The 18965-nt window shown below is 36.5% G+C and overlaps 1 protein-coding gene across 1 annotated transcript; it reads right to left on the bottom strand.

The window, feature by feature from the left end:
- Positions 1-375: 375 nt before the first annotated feature.
- On the bottom strand, positions 376-10802 carry LOC103931660 (presequence protease 1, chloroplastic/mitochondrial-like). The gene is made up of 19 exons (XM_009341179.3): positions 10468-10802; positions 10211-10394; positions 9825-9999; positions 9605-9737; positions 9423-9493; positions 8625-8708; positions 7893-7983; positions 6807-7327; positions 6522-6686; positions 6221-6439; positions 6017-6144; positions 3335-3524; positions 2673-2756; positions 2489-2586; positions 1849-2113; positions 1607-1769; positions 1349-1529; positions 1006-1077; positions 376-762 (listed from the first exon to the last, which is right to left on the bottom strand). Exons 1-19 carry the CDS (start codon positions 10760-10762, stop codon positions 621-623), a joined length of 3261 nt encoding a protein of 1086 aa, XP_009339454.2. The 5' UTR covers positions 10763-10802; the 3' UTR covers positions 376-620.
- Between the last annotated feature and the right edge of the window lie 8163 nt (positions 10803-18965).

The following is an 18965-nucleotide window of genomic DNA, read 5'->3' as shown; positions in this document are numbered from 1 at the left end:
ATGGGCATGGGAAAGATAGGTCACACCGTCTCCCTTTTCTTAATGTTAATTAGTGTATAATATTGCTTGTAACAAATTAAAAAATAAAAAACATTGTCAAGTTGAAATATATCAAATGTCAGTGTTTTGATATATTGAAGTTTTGGTAGTGTGAAGCTAAGAATTTCAAGGAGAGAATAATAAAGACTTTTAAATCACATTTAAAGGGAAAGGCTAAAAAGGCTTTGTAAATCTTTCCAACCCTCAAAAGTCTGGATTGTTATGGCGAAACCATAGCTAGTCCCCTTTTATTATTATTTTTTTTTTAAAAAACGATATTATCTACACTAAAAAACCTAACTCTTAATTTACAAATAAAAAGAAACACCACAAAACTGTAATACTAAGTGTCGGCTAATCTCTTTTTATTAAAGGAAAAAAAAAAATCACATTTAAGGGGTCAAAAGAATTGGCTACCACTGTTTAAAGTTAATACCAAATTGCAGTATCCTGACATGGTAACCAAGTTTTGATGCGCCAAAATTTCTTTTCTAACCTACTATTTACGACTCTTTCTTGCTGTATAATGGGAAAGTGCTACAGAAAGTCGCTACATCCGGAGCATTTTCTGGGACTTAGAACTAGAGGGCTTTCTTTACTTGGAAGAAGTCGTTTCGCTCCTTTTGTGCTGCATCGACGTCATCTGGAGATGCCACTGCAACCACAACCCCTTTGTCTTTGACTGCGTCGATCGCATTTGCAAATTCCTTGAAGTCCTTCAAGCTGTGTGACAAATGGATAACAAGTTAAATTTTGAACTAGGTAATACATTCGCAGGCATGGCTGTAACAGATGTTATGTTCTCATACAAGAATCTAAATATGATATACAATAATATCTGATTAGGTATGATAAAGCTAACAGCTAATTCGCGAACAATGAAAACGATGGAGTAACAACAATGGTTCTCTTGCCTTACAACTTGAATAACAAGTTAAATCATCAACCAATGAACAGCATCTCTACCTTGTTGAGAGTATCTCTGCTCGTCTTATTTTCCTTTCTTCTTCTGTGATTCCCAATAAATATCGCAACAAACTGCAGGAGAAGAAAAAATGGAAACAGGCGAGGTGAAAATATTTCAATCTTTTGGAAACAAAAAGCAAATTCAGAACCAATGTGAGACCGCCAGCCAACAAACTATTATGGCACGTTGTGTGCGTAAAATTAGATATGGAGGCATACACATGATTGTTTCTAGCAACAATCATTAAAAGGTAAAAACAATCCTGTTCCCTTCTGGTTCCACAGCGGTCCTCACATATATCTCCACTTTCTGACACAAATAAAACTGATGATGTCAACATACCTACTATAACCCTTGGCATCAGGAAGCTGGTACGAATCAACATCTCCGATTGTCCCAATGATGGACTTGGTAAGAGTCTCTTCATCGATTTCTAATTGTCGAAGAAAATCCCCAGTCCCATCATATACATCAAGTGTCTTTAGCAAGTTGGGGTCCCGATAAGATAAGAACGAGAATACTCCTACATTAAATTTCACAAAGTTAGCTCCTAACATAAGCAATTAAAACTCGGAGAACATTTAACACACAAGATTTTACCTGAGTGATTATCAAAGTCACAAAATCCTCCATATGCTCCGCCACTAACTCTTACACGATCCCACAACCATGTATTATTAATGAATTTGGAGATAACATGTGCACTCCCACTAAGCTGATAACCAGTGTCATAAACGTTACCAGCTTTTCCAATATAATTAACCTGCAGAAGGTAAGAGCTCAGAATAATTAATTCATAAAACATTCAAAAAGGAACCACGACAAAAAAATATTTTTCTAACCTGAGTAGGGATTACAATGGCTTCATTTGCTGAAGGTAATTGAGCATTCCAAGTAGCAGTCGCAACAGGAGAGCTGTTAGGCAGCAAATCAAGAAATTTACTCACAAACTTCTCAGAGTTGGTGAGATTCTTCCCTTCAGCAGTGACATTTACTATGCAACCTTGCCTAGAAAGCAAGGACTTGCGGATCTCCTCAAGAGAAGAAGAAATTCCATCCCAATCTTGATCAACTTTCTCTTCAAGAGCTTGAAGAAACTCCAAGTAACTAAGTAGAAAGAATAAATTAATTGTATCAGAAAGTATGTTGGTCGCACTAAGTTTTGCTATTCGATGTTGTATTATCCATAAGTATAAGCAAATAGTTCTCATACATGCTAAAAGCTTTCCGAATTATTCATATCAAAGATATGGTAAGATTTAAAAAAAGAACGATCATGCATAACAAGCTTAAATCTGCAGTGTCCTGGAAATGAACCTAAATCTGTAATCATTTTACAAGATGTACATTAACAGCACAAAGAATTGTATTTAATTTCAATGCAACCTTGAAATCATAACTTCTTAAAGTGCACTTTACAAACAGAAAATGTAGAATATGCAAGATTGGCAGAAAATATCACTGGTAAATTTCCAGTCCAACCTGACACCACCCATTTGTTCAGAAATCCACCCCGCAGTATTTAGCTTTGCATCCATCCTTGCAGCAACAATTCCATGACCACTACCTCTCAATCGGTTCTGAAAAAGACATAACAGAAATATTACAGCTTTTAATGTCAAGGATCAGTTCTGTTGAACCTTTTCAAATAGAGTTTATGATATACCTCCATTCTCGCTTTGCTTTGGGAGACAAACTGCTTAAACCGCTGCTGGTCTGTAAACTGGACTTCTTGAAGAACACAGTTGAACTGCAATAACATGAAATAGATCCATGAAAACCTTGATTAAGTATCTGCAGCAAAAATTTAACCACCAGACTACCATACTAATCTCGAGGTAAAATAACAATTATACAGTCGGTGACTTGGTATGGCATTTGGCACTGCAATTACGAACCTCCCGCCATTCAAAACGAAAAAAAGAAGGGAATGATCAATGTTCACAATGAAGCCAATCCTCTTAAGGAAAGGATAACTAAATTGTAACTATTATATTCGAAATTAAGAAAAAAACAAACCTGAATTTTTTTTTTCATTTGATTAGCGGGCAACAGAAAATTTGCACAGGAAACATTTCAAATGAAAATATGTATATTTAGAATGGAAACAAGAGAATTTTACATCCACTAAAGATAAAACTTAAGTGATGTAACCTAAGTGCATACGCATTTCGCATACTAGACAAATAATTGTCAGCTCAAGGTAAACTTTGTGAGAAGTTAGGATCAATAAGTACATGAAGCCAACTTAATACAAATTAGTCTTAAGTAATGAACTGGAAATTCTTATTGACCAAATCTCAAATGAAAAAAAGGAACTAAAAATACCAGGTGAAATAGATCATCAGCACGTCCTGCCATAGCTTTTCCACGAACAATTATATGGCTGCAGGGATCCTCCTTGCCCCGTACAGATGATGTCATTGGATAAACTGATATTCCTCCGGTTTTCCTTCCGATCAACTGATTCAGTTGCACAAAACTCAAATCTTTTGTACCCATCTCTAGCAACGATTGGCTGTCAAAAGAACATCATGATCCAATCAAGAATACAATCTAACTTTCCTAACTTACCATGAAAAATAAATTAACGATGAAACTTGTTAAGCTCAAATGATAATAAGAGCATCGTTCTTATGGTTACACTGTTGATGTATATAAAGAAGCAGTTCAATGGGGTGTGCAAATTCTCATACCAATGTTGCCGCTGCAACAACCCCTAACCCTATTGGTGCTTTGCCATTAAACAGATCTACATGACTTTCCTTCCTTTCATAAATACAATTCAACGCTAGGATTAGGTGACATGTGTTAGGTTTTTTGGCTCGTCAATTAGTGTCCTTTCCCGTTTAGGATTGTTATAGGGAAATAAAGGGTGCACTGAGTCTTCTCCTAAAAGGACTAGGAAAGAATCTTAGTTTCCTTATTCAATTAGATAAGGAATCCCAGAAGTCTATTTGGAATTGGAAAGGAAATGTAATTTTAGAATAGGAAATATAATTTGAAAAGGGGCATGTGAGCCGCACCGTATACTTATAAATAGGGTGCAGCAAAGCTGGAATAATGAGTGAAAAAGCCAGAGACAGCCAAGAGAGTTTAGAGGTGATTAGTTCTAGGGTTTTGCAGAGTACTATAAAACTATTATTAATCAAAGAAGCTGTGATTTCTCAACCCAGGGAATCACAACTGGACATAGGCCAAAGTTCTGCCGAACCAATATAAATCTTGTGTGTTTCTAGTTTTCTCTATTTTGCTAAGTTTTAGTCTATTGCCGGATACATTAAAGAGCAAGACCTAGGGGGAGTCAGAAATATAACAACATGAGCATGAGTGTCTGATTCAAAAGTCACAGGGTATTCACACGAAAATATGTAGACTTGTGTGTTTATAATATCAATAAATATATATTTCTTCATAGGAATATGCTAGCATGCACAATAACCAGATCCTTTCTGAATTGATTGGAGTCGCGATCTCAATTGGTGAATGTGAGCCTCTGAAACTCCACCAAAGTGCTGTTCAAGCTTCACCCAAAGCTCGCGAGAAGAAGAAACACCAACCATGAATGGAATGATCTCTTCTGATAGGGTAGAATTAAGCCAGATCAAGAGATTTTGATCCTTTTCATACCAATCCTCGAAGGCAGGGTTCATCGAGCGATCAGGCAAGAATGGCGAAGGACAAATCTCAGTGCCATCAATGATACCAAGCAGTTTGTATCGGCGGAAAATTGGAGCAAACAATGCTCGCCATGGCAGATAGTTGGATCGTTTCAGCTTGATCGGCACCATACTGCCAATGTTGTGAATCGTAAGAGAGGTATACGAGTTCAGAGGACTGGGATTAGAAGAAGAATTAGGGTTTTGGACCGAAGGAGAGATGATTGGAGAAGACGATCTAATTGGTGGCGAGTCAAATTGAGCAGCCATATCTTGAAGAGATCAAGATTCAACAGAGATCGAAGACAAAAGATCAAAGAATCAGAGAGAATCGATCGATTTGACGAGCGGAAGAGAAGGTCGGTGCTGTGAAGCAGAATGGCGTGATACCATGTAGAAACAGAAAACTTTCTCTGTAGGTTTCCCAATTGTATTGAATGAATACATCAGTTACACAGATGTGAGTATATATAGCCTTAGCTACCTTAGGCTAGTTACAAGAATACCCTCAACTACCTTAACAAATTACAGTTACTAACATAACTAATTACATTTAGCTTTATCAGACTATTTAACAGTAACTGTATTGGATGACTTGTCATTCTCCCTATTAAATATGTAGACTTGTGTGTTTATAATATCAATAAATATATATTTCTTCATAGGAATATGCTAGCATGCACAATAACCAGAGTAAGTGAAAGAAAGTACTCAATCTATAATTTTGCATATCTCTATGTAATTGAAGGTAGAACCTTCGTGTGTCTCCTAAAGAGTCTCAGGAAGAAAATGTGTGTGCCTAACTATCCAACATGCAAGTTATCGTGCTCTACAAAAGTTGAGTAGATTTTCTTCACTGAAAGACTAATAGAAAAACAAGATTCAATGAAAGAGGGCATGGGAATCAGTCTGGCTTAATGAGTTTAAGGGAAGTCGTCAAGAATGGGGATCAAGATCAGCCTTCTTTTTCTTAATCAGTTACAGACAATTAAATCTTAAAAAATGGTTCTGACCAAGTGGAAAGAGATGCCAGATTCGTCAGTCATTGTGTGTTTTGCCTTTGATAATACAGATTAGAGAGGCTAAAGTACGAGGCTTCATTTCGTTTCAAGAGAGAAGAGTTTCACAAATTAATTTGCGCAGTTACTTTTGAATAAAATTGTTAAATCTCCAAAATTAAATATTGGCAGGACCGTTAGTGCATGCTTGGCAGCCCATGGAAAATTAATGAAACTCTACTTTTGAGGTTCTTCAGAAGTAAACCTTTGTTTTAAGAAGAGTTAGCATCATGTTATTTCACGATGAAACCAAAGTAATTAAGGCATAAGAAAAATCAGCGGAAACAACTTACCAAAAAAGAGGTACCAAAGGAAGTAGCTCTTGCTTTAGTGAACTCATATTGAACACAACTTCAGTGTACAGGACATCATTTGTGAAGAGGTCATGCCGCAGAACCTTCACGCCATTGACATCCCCAACCTACATTTAACATATATTTTTTTTCAATAGGAACTACCCCGAAAGAAAATTCACAGAAACTTGATGTTATGGTAACCTCTGTAGGAATACAAGTAGGTTCCTTTGGAATGTCTTGCAAAGAGAGACTTGGAACACTTTTCAAAGCTTCTGAAGGGTCAGGAGTTTCCTGCCTCCGTCGCAGCTCCTGTGTAGCACATGCTAGCTCAGCTAGATCTTCTTCTGTCATACAGGATTTAACTTTATGCAATATTTCTTTCTCAGCCTCTTCATCACGAGAAGCTTTCTCTGGATCAGGCTGACAATCAAGTTACATGTTAGGAACTTAGGAGTAATAAACAGGGAAGAAAGGTCATGGGAGAAAATGTATAATTGATTACCTGCATTTCTACCACAACTCTATGGGGATTGTCCAGAATGAATTTCTTGATTAAGGGAGAGAAAACAGCCTTAGAGCCTTCAGCATCTATTCTGGCTTTCAGTGCCAGCAAAGGTTTCTCATACTTTAATGGCTCAAACGGATCCAAATCATATATCCATTTACCCTATAAAAAGAAAAACTTACATTAAACTCTGATCGGGAATAAATGGCCAAAAAAGATACCAGATACTTTATCGAGAAAAGGATAGGGAAAAAAACTAAACTAAAGAGGGATATATCTTACCATGGATCGGAGCATTAGTGACAAGCCACGAGGAAATGATCCCGTGTTGTTTTCCCTCAGAGAGAACTCAATCGTATTCATGGATGCTTCTACAGCTTCCGTATAAAAACCTTCCTCTGCTAACTTTTTAAGTGTACTCATGACAACTTCTTCAACCTTTTGAATATCATCTTCTGAAACACCCTTCAAACCAATACTAAATAGAGGTTGAAGGAGATCATCATCAACTCCACCACCAACGATGGCCTCACCCAACCCACTCTCAAGCAATATTTTCCTCAATGGAGAAGCAGGCGTTCCCAACATAAGATGATCCAGAAACCCAAGCGTAAGCTCAGTCTCCAAATCTAGGGGCTTATCAGCAAGCAACCAATTGAGGCATACCATGTTTTTCTTCCTCAAGTCACCACCTTCACCGGCAGGATATTTCTCAGAAATCCTAATTGGTTCTGAAAATAGTTTCTGCGGTTGAATTCTTGATTCATTTGGAGATGAACTTGCATCGAACATATCTAGGTACTCTGAGAGAGAGAGAGAGAGAGAGAGAGAGAGAGAGAGAGAGGTGAGATGCTAGAGATTCAAAATATTTTCGACTATTACACTTATAAATCATTTATAAAAAAATTCTAGGTCATCAAAATAATAGCGCAGTAAAAACATGAACATGTAAGCGATCACTGGCTTCTCTAAGACGGATATATCCATTTCGTTTCTTAAATTGGTAACATAAATTTTAGTACTTCGCAACAATTTGGATAAAAAACCAAAAATGGGGAACATTCGTTGATGTTAAGGTTTGGATTTGGAAACCTTGTTACAGAATGAAAAATTGTAAAATGCACATCACTAGAAGAAGTGATAACATAGTAACAAGAGCCACTAGCATAGCTAGCATATGGCTTTATGGTTTCAGTGGCTAGATTAATATCCTCAACAGTTTCTTTCCAGAGCTAGCTTCTCATCAATCTTAATTTGGGAAAACTCATCCAATCTTTTATGGGAAAAGGTTGAAATAGTCATACATTATAATCTAGTTTGCAAGCAAACCAAAGTAATTCAAATGTATACGTAGATCCGATTTAATACCACTCAAAATGCGCAGGCGTTCAGTTGGATCATCATCTCCATAAAACCATATTCGGGCATTGCTGGGATGGTAATACTTACGGTGGAACTCCTGTAATATGTTTGTCAGAAAAAAAAGCAGTTGCATTAAAATATTATTTAAGAAACAACTCAAAAATAATCGACAGATGTAACTCGTTCATGAGAATCAGATAACTTGCCAGGAAGGTGGTCACACTCAGACGAATAATGCATATGAGACAGAACAAGGAGAAAAGAAGGGAGGGGGAGTAACAGTGAGTCATTCTAATTTCTACCAGAAGTCACTATGCGCAAAGGACAAAAATGCTCACAAACAAAACAAAAAGAAAAAATTCAAAACCGTTTTGCAATAGAATTCTAATTACTGTCATTCTGCATCCAAATGACATTGGAATGCATCCCTTACATGGTTCAAAACTTCTTACAATTGGTCATCTAACTACATCACTACACTGAAGGCAACACGCTGAAATTTTCCAGAACAATATTTTAAAGGTTGCACAGAATGTGCTGCTATAACTTGCTGAGTGAAATTGTAATGCTACAAAATAAAAAATTAAAAAAAATGTAAAAAAAAAAAAAAAAAAAAAAAAAATCAAAGTCTACAATAAAAAGTTACCTACGACCACAGCACATTAACGGTTACAATTAAGTTTATAGTAGTACTCTAAAGAACTATATAGAAATTTTTCCTCGGTCAACACAACAAACCTTGAATTCGTCAAATGTCAGTTTAGGAATAACTGTTGGATCACCCCCACTGTCAACAGCATAGGTGTTATCCGGAAAAAGAGCCTGTAGCAAATGCACATGGAACAGTTGCAAATGGAAACAAGAGGTATCAATATCAAAGTATTTTGAAGAAAAAAAAACGAAAACGAGATACTTGGTAAACATAATACTAAGTACTCCAGTCATTCACAAAAGCTAGCGCCATTAAATGTTCAAGTACTATAATCATCCATGATAACATATGACTCTCCTGTCAATAACACAGATAGGTGTGTATACCAAGAATAAATGGCCTTCATGAACTCCAGCATTCATGCTCAATTAGTATCATTATGCTAAGCGCAATGGTAAATAAATTTGGATACAGAAAACAAATAATATAATATTAAGCAGATAACCATATAGAAATGTATATTAACAATGTTTAATGATTTACATATACATCTGATTTTATAAAATATTTAGCTCAAACTGATGTCTTCAAACTAAAGCCCACCATGATTTTTTCCCCATCTAATTACCACGGTTGCCCACAATTAAACCCTCTACAGTATGTGGTTTGGATAACAACATACCTAGATCAAACAAATTCAAGTAATTGCTCATATTGTGATAGTACCATTAAACACTCTACAGTATGATTTGTAACATTGGTCTGTCCATATCATTCAGACACGTGGAAAAGAACTGAAACAAAGATGGTTAAGGTTATAAATGTGCCAAACTGCTAAAATATAGACAATAAACAGTTGGGAACAAAAAGAAAAGAAAACTTGCCTGTTGAGCAGTCCGCCCGAGTATATTATCAGGCTGGGAATAGACCCCTTTCATCTCATTAAAAACAACTCCTGAAATTAAGAACAGAAATCATTTAAGAAAAAATATAGTAGCTTAATACTTGGAAATAAAAAAAATTTATAACCATGACACATCAATTTCAGAAGGATCAGGTGAGCAACCTTTATACGATATATCATCAGAAGGATCATTGAGCTCGTAATGCCAACCCTCCTGCTGGAAAGTCCTGACGTCCTCCACACATTTAGGAAAGAAGACAGCATCCAGATATACATCGACAAGGTTATAGAAATCCTGATAAAATGACATGTTTTAGTAACGAATACAGTGTCAATACAATATATATCAGTGGATTTCTTTCCAATTCTCTACTCGTTTTACCTTTGTATTTGTGGAAGCAACCGGGTAGCAAGTTCTATCCGGATAAGTAAATGCATTCAGAAACGTATTCAAGCTCCCTTTCAACAACTCAACAAATGGTTCTTTCAAAGGGTACTTTCTTGACCCACACAATACACTGTGTTCAAGGATGTGTGGGATCCCAGTGGAATCGTTCCTGCATCAACAAATAGATAAACAAGATTGAACATTGTGATTGACAACAAAAGAAAAGGACATTTGTAATTCACTTAAAACAACTTGATTTACTCAACAATTCTTCACTGTTCGGCAGCTAAACCAATCAAACACATAATGCGCAGAAAATAAAGTATCCTAATTTGTAAGTTCCATTACATAAAGAAGAAATTTTTAGTACGAGTACTCACGGCGGGGTCCGAAAAACAATGCCGAAAACCTTATTCTCGTCATCATTGGACACCGAAATAACTTGGGCACCGGTCTTCTTGTGCCTGAAGAGCAGAGCTTTGGATTTACACTCTCCAATGAACTCCTCAGAGACCTTCTCGAACCCGAGCTTTTCCACGACGTCATCCTGCACCCCAGAATACTCTAAACCCACAAAAAACCCAAATTAAATCACAAATTACAAATTGGGTAGCTAGGGTTTCAGAAGGAAATGTACCTGAAGGGGACTGAGTGAATGGAATGGCGACTGCGCGCGCGGAGAGGGAGGAGAAGCTTCTAGCGACGTTGGGGGCAGAAGAGGGGAGTAATCTGCTGGCGGGGCGGAGCAGAGAGCGTCTGCTGGGGTTGAGAATCGGACGGCAGCAATGGTTTCTTACAGCAGAAGCTGAAGAAGAAGATGAAGAGCGAGTTGAGGGGAGGGAAAAACAGGAGAGGCGGCGGGAAGAGCGGAAGAAGAAGAAGAGGCGATTGCTGGAGGCGAGAGAAGAGCGAAGCAGAGTTGCTCCCTCCATAACTTTTGTGGTTTGGATTGCGAGGGAAATAATGAAATCTGAAGGTTAAGTGGAGTTGGGGATTGGATGGGTGGTTCTTCCTTCTTTAATTTTCCTTTTTCTTGCTTAGTAAGTTGAAACTATTTTCCATCTTTTTTTTTTTTAATTTTTTTCAATTTTTTTTATTGTTAGTAATGTTATACTTACTACCTATTTGTACCATCATTTATATCGATTTTCTAAAAGAGGTAGGACCCACCAACAAATATGGATCTCATATCTATTAGAAAAATAATACAAACAATGTTACAAATAAATTGTAAGAGTAGCATTTTTGTTTCATTTTTGTTTACTTGGTGGACAAGTTTGTCTACTTGGTGGACAAGTTAAAAAGAGAGTCAAAAATAAAATGTACAAAGTTCGATGAGTTCTTCCACTCATGTAAAAGGGCAGGTATTGAACTCAAACTACGAGAGTTAAATATGAGTTCTTCCACTTACAAGTGAAAAGACAAGTATTAAACTCAGTTCATGGGAGTTGAATTTGGTTCTCTCTCCACATATATAAGTGAAAGGGCATAAACATAATGTCAGTGGTTAATTTGATTTTCCATTTTAATAAAAGAAAGAAATTTCATTAGGAAAACTTCATTCATCTCCATAATAAGTGGTATCAAGCTCATCATCTATGGGCGTTGAACTTAAATTCACAATTGAAGATGAATATTTCTAAATTGTAGAACTAAATAACGAATTTCATTTTAGAATAGGAAGAGTTGAGAAGCCAAAAGAGTTCCACTATGGATTCAGCTCCCTTGCTTCTAGGATGCTTGGGTTTTGAGGTGGCTGAACCTATCTCCTTTTTTTTTTTCACAGAAGAGAAATTGTTGCCCTGGTTGATGTTTTTCTTTTTTTTCGTCAACCCATTTCGTCCCGTGTTCAAACACTATCCTACTCTGTAATGTAGTGTAATAATATTATTTGTAATAAAAAATAATAATTTAAAACCCATTGTATCTCAATTGAATACACATAAACAAATAAAAGAAAATTAATATGATTTTCAATGAATTCGTTCACTCACAATCTCTTGACAACTTAAGCAGAGCTAGCTACTTACAAGAGGCATACAAAATCAACAGTTGAAGGCACTATATTTTAAGTTGTTGAATAGCATGGTCTCTTTCTTTTGCTTCCCGTTTCGGTTCAACTTCCCCTTCGCTTCCTTTAGGTCTACACCAACGTCCGACAAGATCAATAACAATTTTCTCCAATCCAACGACACTATCAATTAGGAACTTGATATGCTGAATGACACAAGTTTTAGGACGGTACCCTAGTATTTATAGGGCAATTTCGCAGCTTCTGCTATCTTGCTTCTTCTTCTCAACGGCATACTTACCTTCAACACAAGTCTCTGCTATTAGCTACGTTTACATATTCTCACTTAAGGTGGCCCACATATACATTAATATTTAGTTACTGATATTGGTAATTAATTAATATATGAACTAGTCAAACAACCCACTCCAAGCATGACTCTAGTTGATTACAATCCACTAAGAACATGACTCTAGTTGACAGATAAGAGAGTAAGAGAGATTTTGGCTCAGCGAATCCCTTGATGGTAGGGATTAGTGGAGTTAGTTTGTTTTCATGTGAGATTAAGGGGTCCCTAGCCTAGCCTATATAAAGCCTTGCATTCCATCTGAGAAAGATACTCAAGTGGCAATAGGCTAGAAGACCACTTAAACTAGAGTTACATGAGCGTCCGATTTTTGCTGTGCTGCAGAAAACTCGTTGATGGACAATCATGGCTGGAGGTTAGTTCGAATTCTATTTTACATGTTGTTGCGCTGAATGTGATCACCAAAACTGATAACATGTGGTATCAATGCCACCTTCAGTACATATTGTTCACAATTCAGTCTTCCTAAGGCATGAAGTGATATTGTTTGATTGTGCTTAAGGGTTCAAACTTGTTTAATCTATTCATATTACGAGTTGTATTTCATTGTTCTATGAAGAAAAAAAAAATTGTAAGTTGATGTCATATCCATGTATGTTATGAGTTTCTTTTCATTTTGAACTCAGTAAGTTGATACATATATAGTTGCTTCATGTTGATTTAAGATTAGCCGCAACATCTTAAGTCTATAAAGTGCGTGCTATAATCACGTAAGGAGTTCAGTTTAAAAAAAAATGAAATAAGGAATGAGGCATCTACAAATTACAGTAATCTAAATAGCCACTAACACAACCTGACCTGGAACATCAACGTAGACACACGAATTGTGATGTTGGCTGACACCTAGAAGGTGGCAAAGCCATAAAGTGTAGTGATATGAAAAATGTGAATAAATTAAAACTTAAAAGTGACTAATTAGAGTGCGCATGTGAGCGGGATTGAACCCATATCACACAAGTGATGTCACATCATAGATAAAGTGCAGTAAAGGAAGAGTAAGGACATTTATATTGAAAAGAGAAGTCTCCTACATAATAGCTTTTACTAGCAACCCTCGTCATCACGAAATCTCTGCCACTAAAACCTTGGAGGGGCAAAAAAAAACAAGGGTGAGCGGGCCTAAAAATTAAAGTTTTGTAAACAGTTTTCGAAAATGTGTAACCCTTCGCTATAAAACAAGTATAAAGTTTCTCGAAAATATTATAATACTAGCATGTAATACAGTACCCTGCAGCAGAAGTGGTCAAAAGATGTAGGGTACAACAATAAGGTATCTCAACATTAAATCTCAAATCGTTATTACAAGAAATCAATGCTCATTAATTTATGTAGTCCATTGCAGAGATATTCAGACAATGAAGCAGGCTGGGTTTAGGTTTTACATTCTAGTACTACATCACATGAGCTGCACTAGTCGCATCACATACGAGTTCAAATCATCAAACAAAAGGACAGGCTGGCACCTAACTCTGGATCCGAAGCGAATGTAAACGGTACATGTGAACTACACCTGAAGTTGGTCCTTGGCCCAGGGCAGTACAAATAACTAATGCAAACATGCAATAATGAGCAGATAAAATACAAGTATATCGTGCCACAAATTTATGCTCACGAATAATATTAAAAACATAAAGTATACGAAAAGTCTATTTGTAACAGTAAACATAGCATGTCACATCTTAGTAATAAAAGCAATTGTCGGGAAAAATCACACACACACACACACATATATACACACATAAAACGAAAAGACCCACTCATAGGTACCTGCATATCGTAACCGTCTAACTATTCTGCTCAGCGGTACACCTTCGGATGGTCCTCTTCTAAACAGAAAATTACTACACTAATCATTAAAGTAAAATTAATTAATGTAATAAACCTATTCCCCTTAGTTTGCACAAAAACAGGATTTTCGTTGGAAATTTGGGAAGAAATTCAAACACCTCGTTCGGAGCTGTTACACAACTAAATTTGACCTACAATATATCAAAACGAAGCTTAGGATGAGATGAATAAAATTATTCCTATTTCAAGGTCACACGTTGGCCAGAGCTGCTTGAAAAAAGGCTAGAATCTATTGCCTAACTTGGAACCTTTAGAACAGAGGGGATTTGAGCATGCAAGCTCAAACCTGTGGTCTAGGGGTTGTGGGGAAAATGCCCTATGCCTTCAACTCAACCAAACCAACTAGATTTGGCCAGGTTTTGAACGGGAATCCAACAAACTCGTCAAAAAAATGGTGGATTAGATATTCATCCCTCAAATGCACTAAAACATACATGCATGCTAGTAAAACGTACTGAAAACTTGAGAGAGAGTTTAGTGGTGGAAATCCTAAGCTTACCATGGTCGAAGGAGTGATTATTCTATAGGCGATCGTCATGATACACAATGAGGTTTTCGTTTTTGTCTGAGTTTTCTCACGGTCAAATAGTGGGGAACAAGTCCCAGAGGCTTTAGGTGATTTTTGATTGAGTTTGGGGAGTTTTGGAGATGGTATGATGGCTGCTTAGGTAGTGCCGAGAGGAAGAAGAAAGTGCAAGGAGAGGAAGAGCTGCATGAGAGAGTTAAGAGAGGAAATGAGAATGACTGAGTGAGAGAGTGGGGAGTGCACGGGGCAGAGGGATAGAAACATAGGGAAGAGAAAAAGTTGAAAATATAGAAATCAAAAGAAATGAATGCAGAGTAATGTGAGAGAGAAAAGAGAGGTAGAGAGAGCTAAAGAGACGTGGGAACCGGCCAAAAAGAAAGAAAATGATGATGTGTGCGATGAAACAAGTGTGGGTTTTCAAAACCCAAAATAAATATTATTTTAATTCCTACTTGTACACTAAATGAATCAAATATCATGTATGGTCTGAACATAGCCTGTTTAAGGCTGATTTAAGCTTAAATAATGGCCTCACTCTTGTTACAAGCCGAAGGAAAGGCAGCTCGGAGATTAGTAGAGGTTATGGAATCTGACCCAGCAACAACTCCAGCAAGAGTGGGCTCTAAAGAATGAAAAGACGTATGTATAAAGTATAAGTACTTATTTCTTATGGACAGTTGAAATCCGGTAAGAAATAGGCGCATATCGGCCTTCTTTAGTAACAAATTTTTAGGTCATCCAGAAACTAGAAACTCCCACGCCAGTCTAAGGTGCACACTGCATGAGAAAATTAGAATTTATCTCAGGTAAATTTACACTGTTTCAAACATAACTTGTTCATTATAGTTCCGAATTGAGTTCCGTCTGCGGCCATGTCCCGTAAAAATGAGTTCTATTCAAAAATAGTAAAATAAGAGCGGAAAAGTGAAGGGAAAATGAGTCAACGTGGAAGGCCTATGTGGCATTTCAGGGGTATTTTAATAATTTCACTACTATTGAGAATAAAATACCATAAATCTTGGAATGGGATGTGATAGCTACTCTACCTGTAGGAACTAATTATTTAATATTAGTGAAAAGCAAAATGGCAATCTAGACATATAAGTGTTAGTTTTCCTATTCCCACATGTATGGATTTTTGGTTTTGATGTCTTGATTACCTTCAAGCATATGTAAATTCCTGTGTTATACAACCTCTACCCACAGGAAGGTGTGAATTTACATTTCAAAAGCATGATTTGTTTGTTTTTTATTTGGTTTGCAATTATCTCTTTTGATTCATCTCATGTTCCAATGTTGTGTAGTGACAATTTTTCTGATTGGAAAGACAAAGTCCTGTTGGCTTTAGGGTGCATGGATCTCGACCTTGCTCTTCGTGGAGATAAACCACCCTTGCCCACAAAATCAAGCACTCAAGAAGGCAAGGATGCGTATAAGTGGTGGGAGCGATCTAATCCCTTAAATCTGTTGCTTATCAAATTCAGTATGAGCAAGAGCATTCGGCGTTCAATCTCAAAATGTGATAAGGTGACAGATTTCATGAAAGCCATTGAAGAACAGTTTATGAAGTCTGATAAAGCACTTGTTAGCACCTTGATGCATAAACTTTTAGACATGAAGCACGGCAATTCTAAGAGTGTGCGTGAGCACATTATGGAAATGAGGGACATTGCAGCTCAACTTAAGTCCTTACAGATAGAGATTTCTAAGTCATTCTCAATTCCCTCACTCTTGAGTGTGGACCATTCAAGATTTCCTATAACACATATAAGGAAAAGTGGTCTTGGAATGAACTTTTGACCATGTGTGTTCAAGAGGAAGAGAGATTGAAACTTGACAAATTGGAAACTGCTCTTCTGGTAATTAATGAGCATTAAGGTGCTAAGAAGGGCAAACATTTTCCTAAGGTGAAAGGAAAGAAACTGATAAAGCATTTTTCAGACAAGGATGCATGCTTTTTCTGCAACAAGAAGGGACACAAGAAGAAGGAATGCACCAAGTACAAGAAATGGCTGGAAAAGAAAGGTACTCTATTTGCTTATGTGTGTCGTGAATCTTATTTTGTTGAGTCTCCTAGTAATACATGGTGGATTGACTCTTGTTCTTCAATTCACATTACCAATGTCATGCATGGATTCCTAAACCACAAGAAGCCGAGGGGCAATGAGCAACACATCTACTCAAGAAATTAGATGTGCTCCAGTGTTGAAGCAGTGGGGACTTTTAGAATAAAATTAGCATATGGTTTTAATTTAGATTTGGGAAATGTCTTTTATGTTCTGTCTTTCTCTAGAAATTTAATTTCAGTTTCAAAGTTGGTACTTTGTATTTTAAGGTTTGCTTTGACAATCCAATAATAAGTTTAGTTAAGAATGGTTTGAGTATTGGTGATGGCATTTTATTAGATGGTTTATTTGAAATGAATTTAGACCTCACGCATGAGTGTTATCTTTCAACAATGCCTGACCATGTTGGTACTAAATGATGTATTATTAATGAAAACTCCCCAAAACTTTGGCATAAAAGAATAGGTCATATCTCCATGGAGAGAATCAATAGATTAGTAAATGATGGAGTCTTGATGACTTTAGATTTTACTGATTATGGGACTTGTAGAGATTACATTAAGGGAAAGCAAACCAACAAGTTTTCTAAAGGTGCCAAAAGGAGTTCGGAGTTACTTAAGATCATACATACTGATCTTTGTGGACCTTTTCCCACTCCATGTCTAAATGGTTAAAGATATTTCATCTCATTTATAGATGATCATTCTCGCTTTATGTATCTTTACCTTTTAAATGATAAGGTTGAAGCCCCAAGTGCTTTTAAAACATACAAAGTGGAGGTAGAGAAACAAAAAGAAAGGAAAATTAAAATTGTAAGGTCTGATAGGGGTGGAGAATTTTATGGAAGGTACATAGAAAAAGGACAAATGCCATGTCCATTTGCTAAGTTCCTTGAAGAAGAGGGTATTATTGCACAATATACAATGCCTGGTACACCACAACAAAATGGTGTAGCCGAAAGAAAGAATCGTACACTAATAGAAATGGTAAAGAGCATGATTAAAAATTCAAGTATCCCTTTATCCATGTGGAGTGAAGCCTTAAAGACTGATGTGTATGTTTTAAATAGGGTTCCATCTAAAGCCATTTATAAAACACCATTTGAAATTTGGAATGGATGGAAACCTAGCTTAAGACACTTATACGTATGTGGTTGTCTAGTTGAAGTGAGAATTTATAATCCACAATTAAAGAAACTTGATTCAAGTGGCTTTTCATAAGCTAGAAATGCTAAATTTCTTGAAGATTATGAGCATAGTGGGAGTGAATTTACTTGTAATATAGAAATTGAGGAAATTAATGAGGCTAATGAGTCTTCTTTGAAAAAAGGAAGAGTGGTTGTTTTTCAAGAGAATCATTCAATTGATACTCTTGAAATGCAACATGTTCAAGTGGAACCACTCCATGAAGAACAAGCTCACGAAGAACTTACTCCTAAAAATGAACGAGTTGAAGTTCAGGGAGTAGTTATAAGGAAATCTACAAGAATAAAGAAGCTTGCCATTTTTAGCGATTATGTTGTATTCCTACAAGAGTCTAACTATGATGTTGGACCACTAAATGATCCCTACTCGTTTTCCCAAGCCGTGAATGGACCAAATTCTAATCTTTGGTATAATGCCATGCAAAATGAAATGGAATCTATGGCTAAAAATCAAGTATGGGAGGTCGTTGAACTACCTAATGGGCATTCAACTATTGGATGCAAACGGGTTTATAATACCGAAAGAAATGCATCAAGTAGTATTGAACGATATGAGGCAAGACTTGTAGCTAAGGGTTTAACTCAAAAGGAAGGTATTGATGAGCATGAGATCGTCTTTCCAGTCTCAAAGAAGGATTCGTTTAGAATAGTCATGGCTTTAGTAGCTCGTCTTGATTTAGAGTTACATCAAATGGATGTGAAAACGGCATTCCTGAATGGAGATCTTGAAGAAGAGGTATATGTGAAATAGCCAGAAGGTTTCTTTGACAAAGAGAAAAGTCATTTAGTTTGCAAATTAAGAAAATCCTTACACAGACTGAACCAGGCCTCTGACCAATGGTATTTAAAGTTTGACAATGTAATTACCTCTTATGGTTTTGAGGCTAATATTGTCGATGAATGTGTGTACCTTAAAATCAGTGGGAGAATTTATAATTTTAGTTTTGTATGTAGATGATATTTTACTTGTAAGCAGTGATTTGGGTTTAATGCATCAGAAGAAAAATTTTCTTCTACAAAATTTTGATATGAAGGATATGCCTCATATGTCATTGGCACAAAGATTCACAAAGATAGATTTGTACGAACATTAAGCTTAGCTATCTCAAAAGT

This window comes from the organism of the source record quoted next, unplaced genomic scaffold (genome assembly GCF_019419815.1).
Source record: "Pyrus x bretschneideri cultivar Hongxiangsu unplaced genomic scaffold, Pyrus_bretschneideri_v1 Contig10, whole genome shotgun sequence".
NCBI classification, from domain to species: Eukaryota; Viridiplantae; Streptophyta; class Magnoliopsida; order Rosales; family Rosaceae; genus Pyrus; species Pyrus x bretschneideri.
The sequence above is the reverse complement of the archived record's forward strand: the minus strand, read 5'-3'. Positions and strand labels throughout refer to the sequence as shown.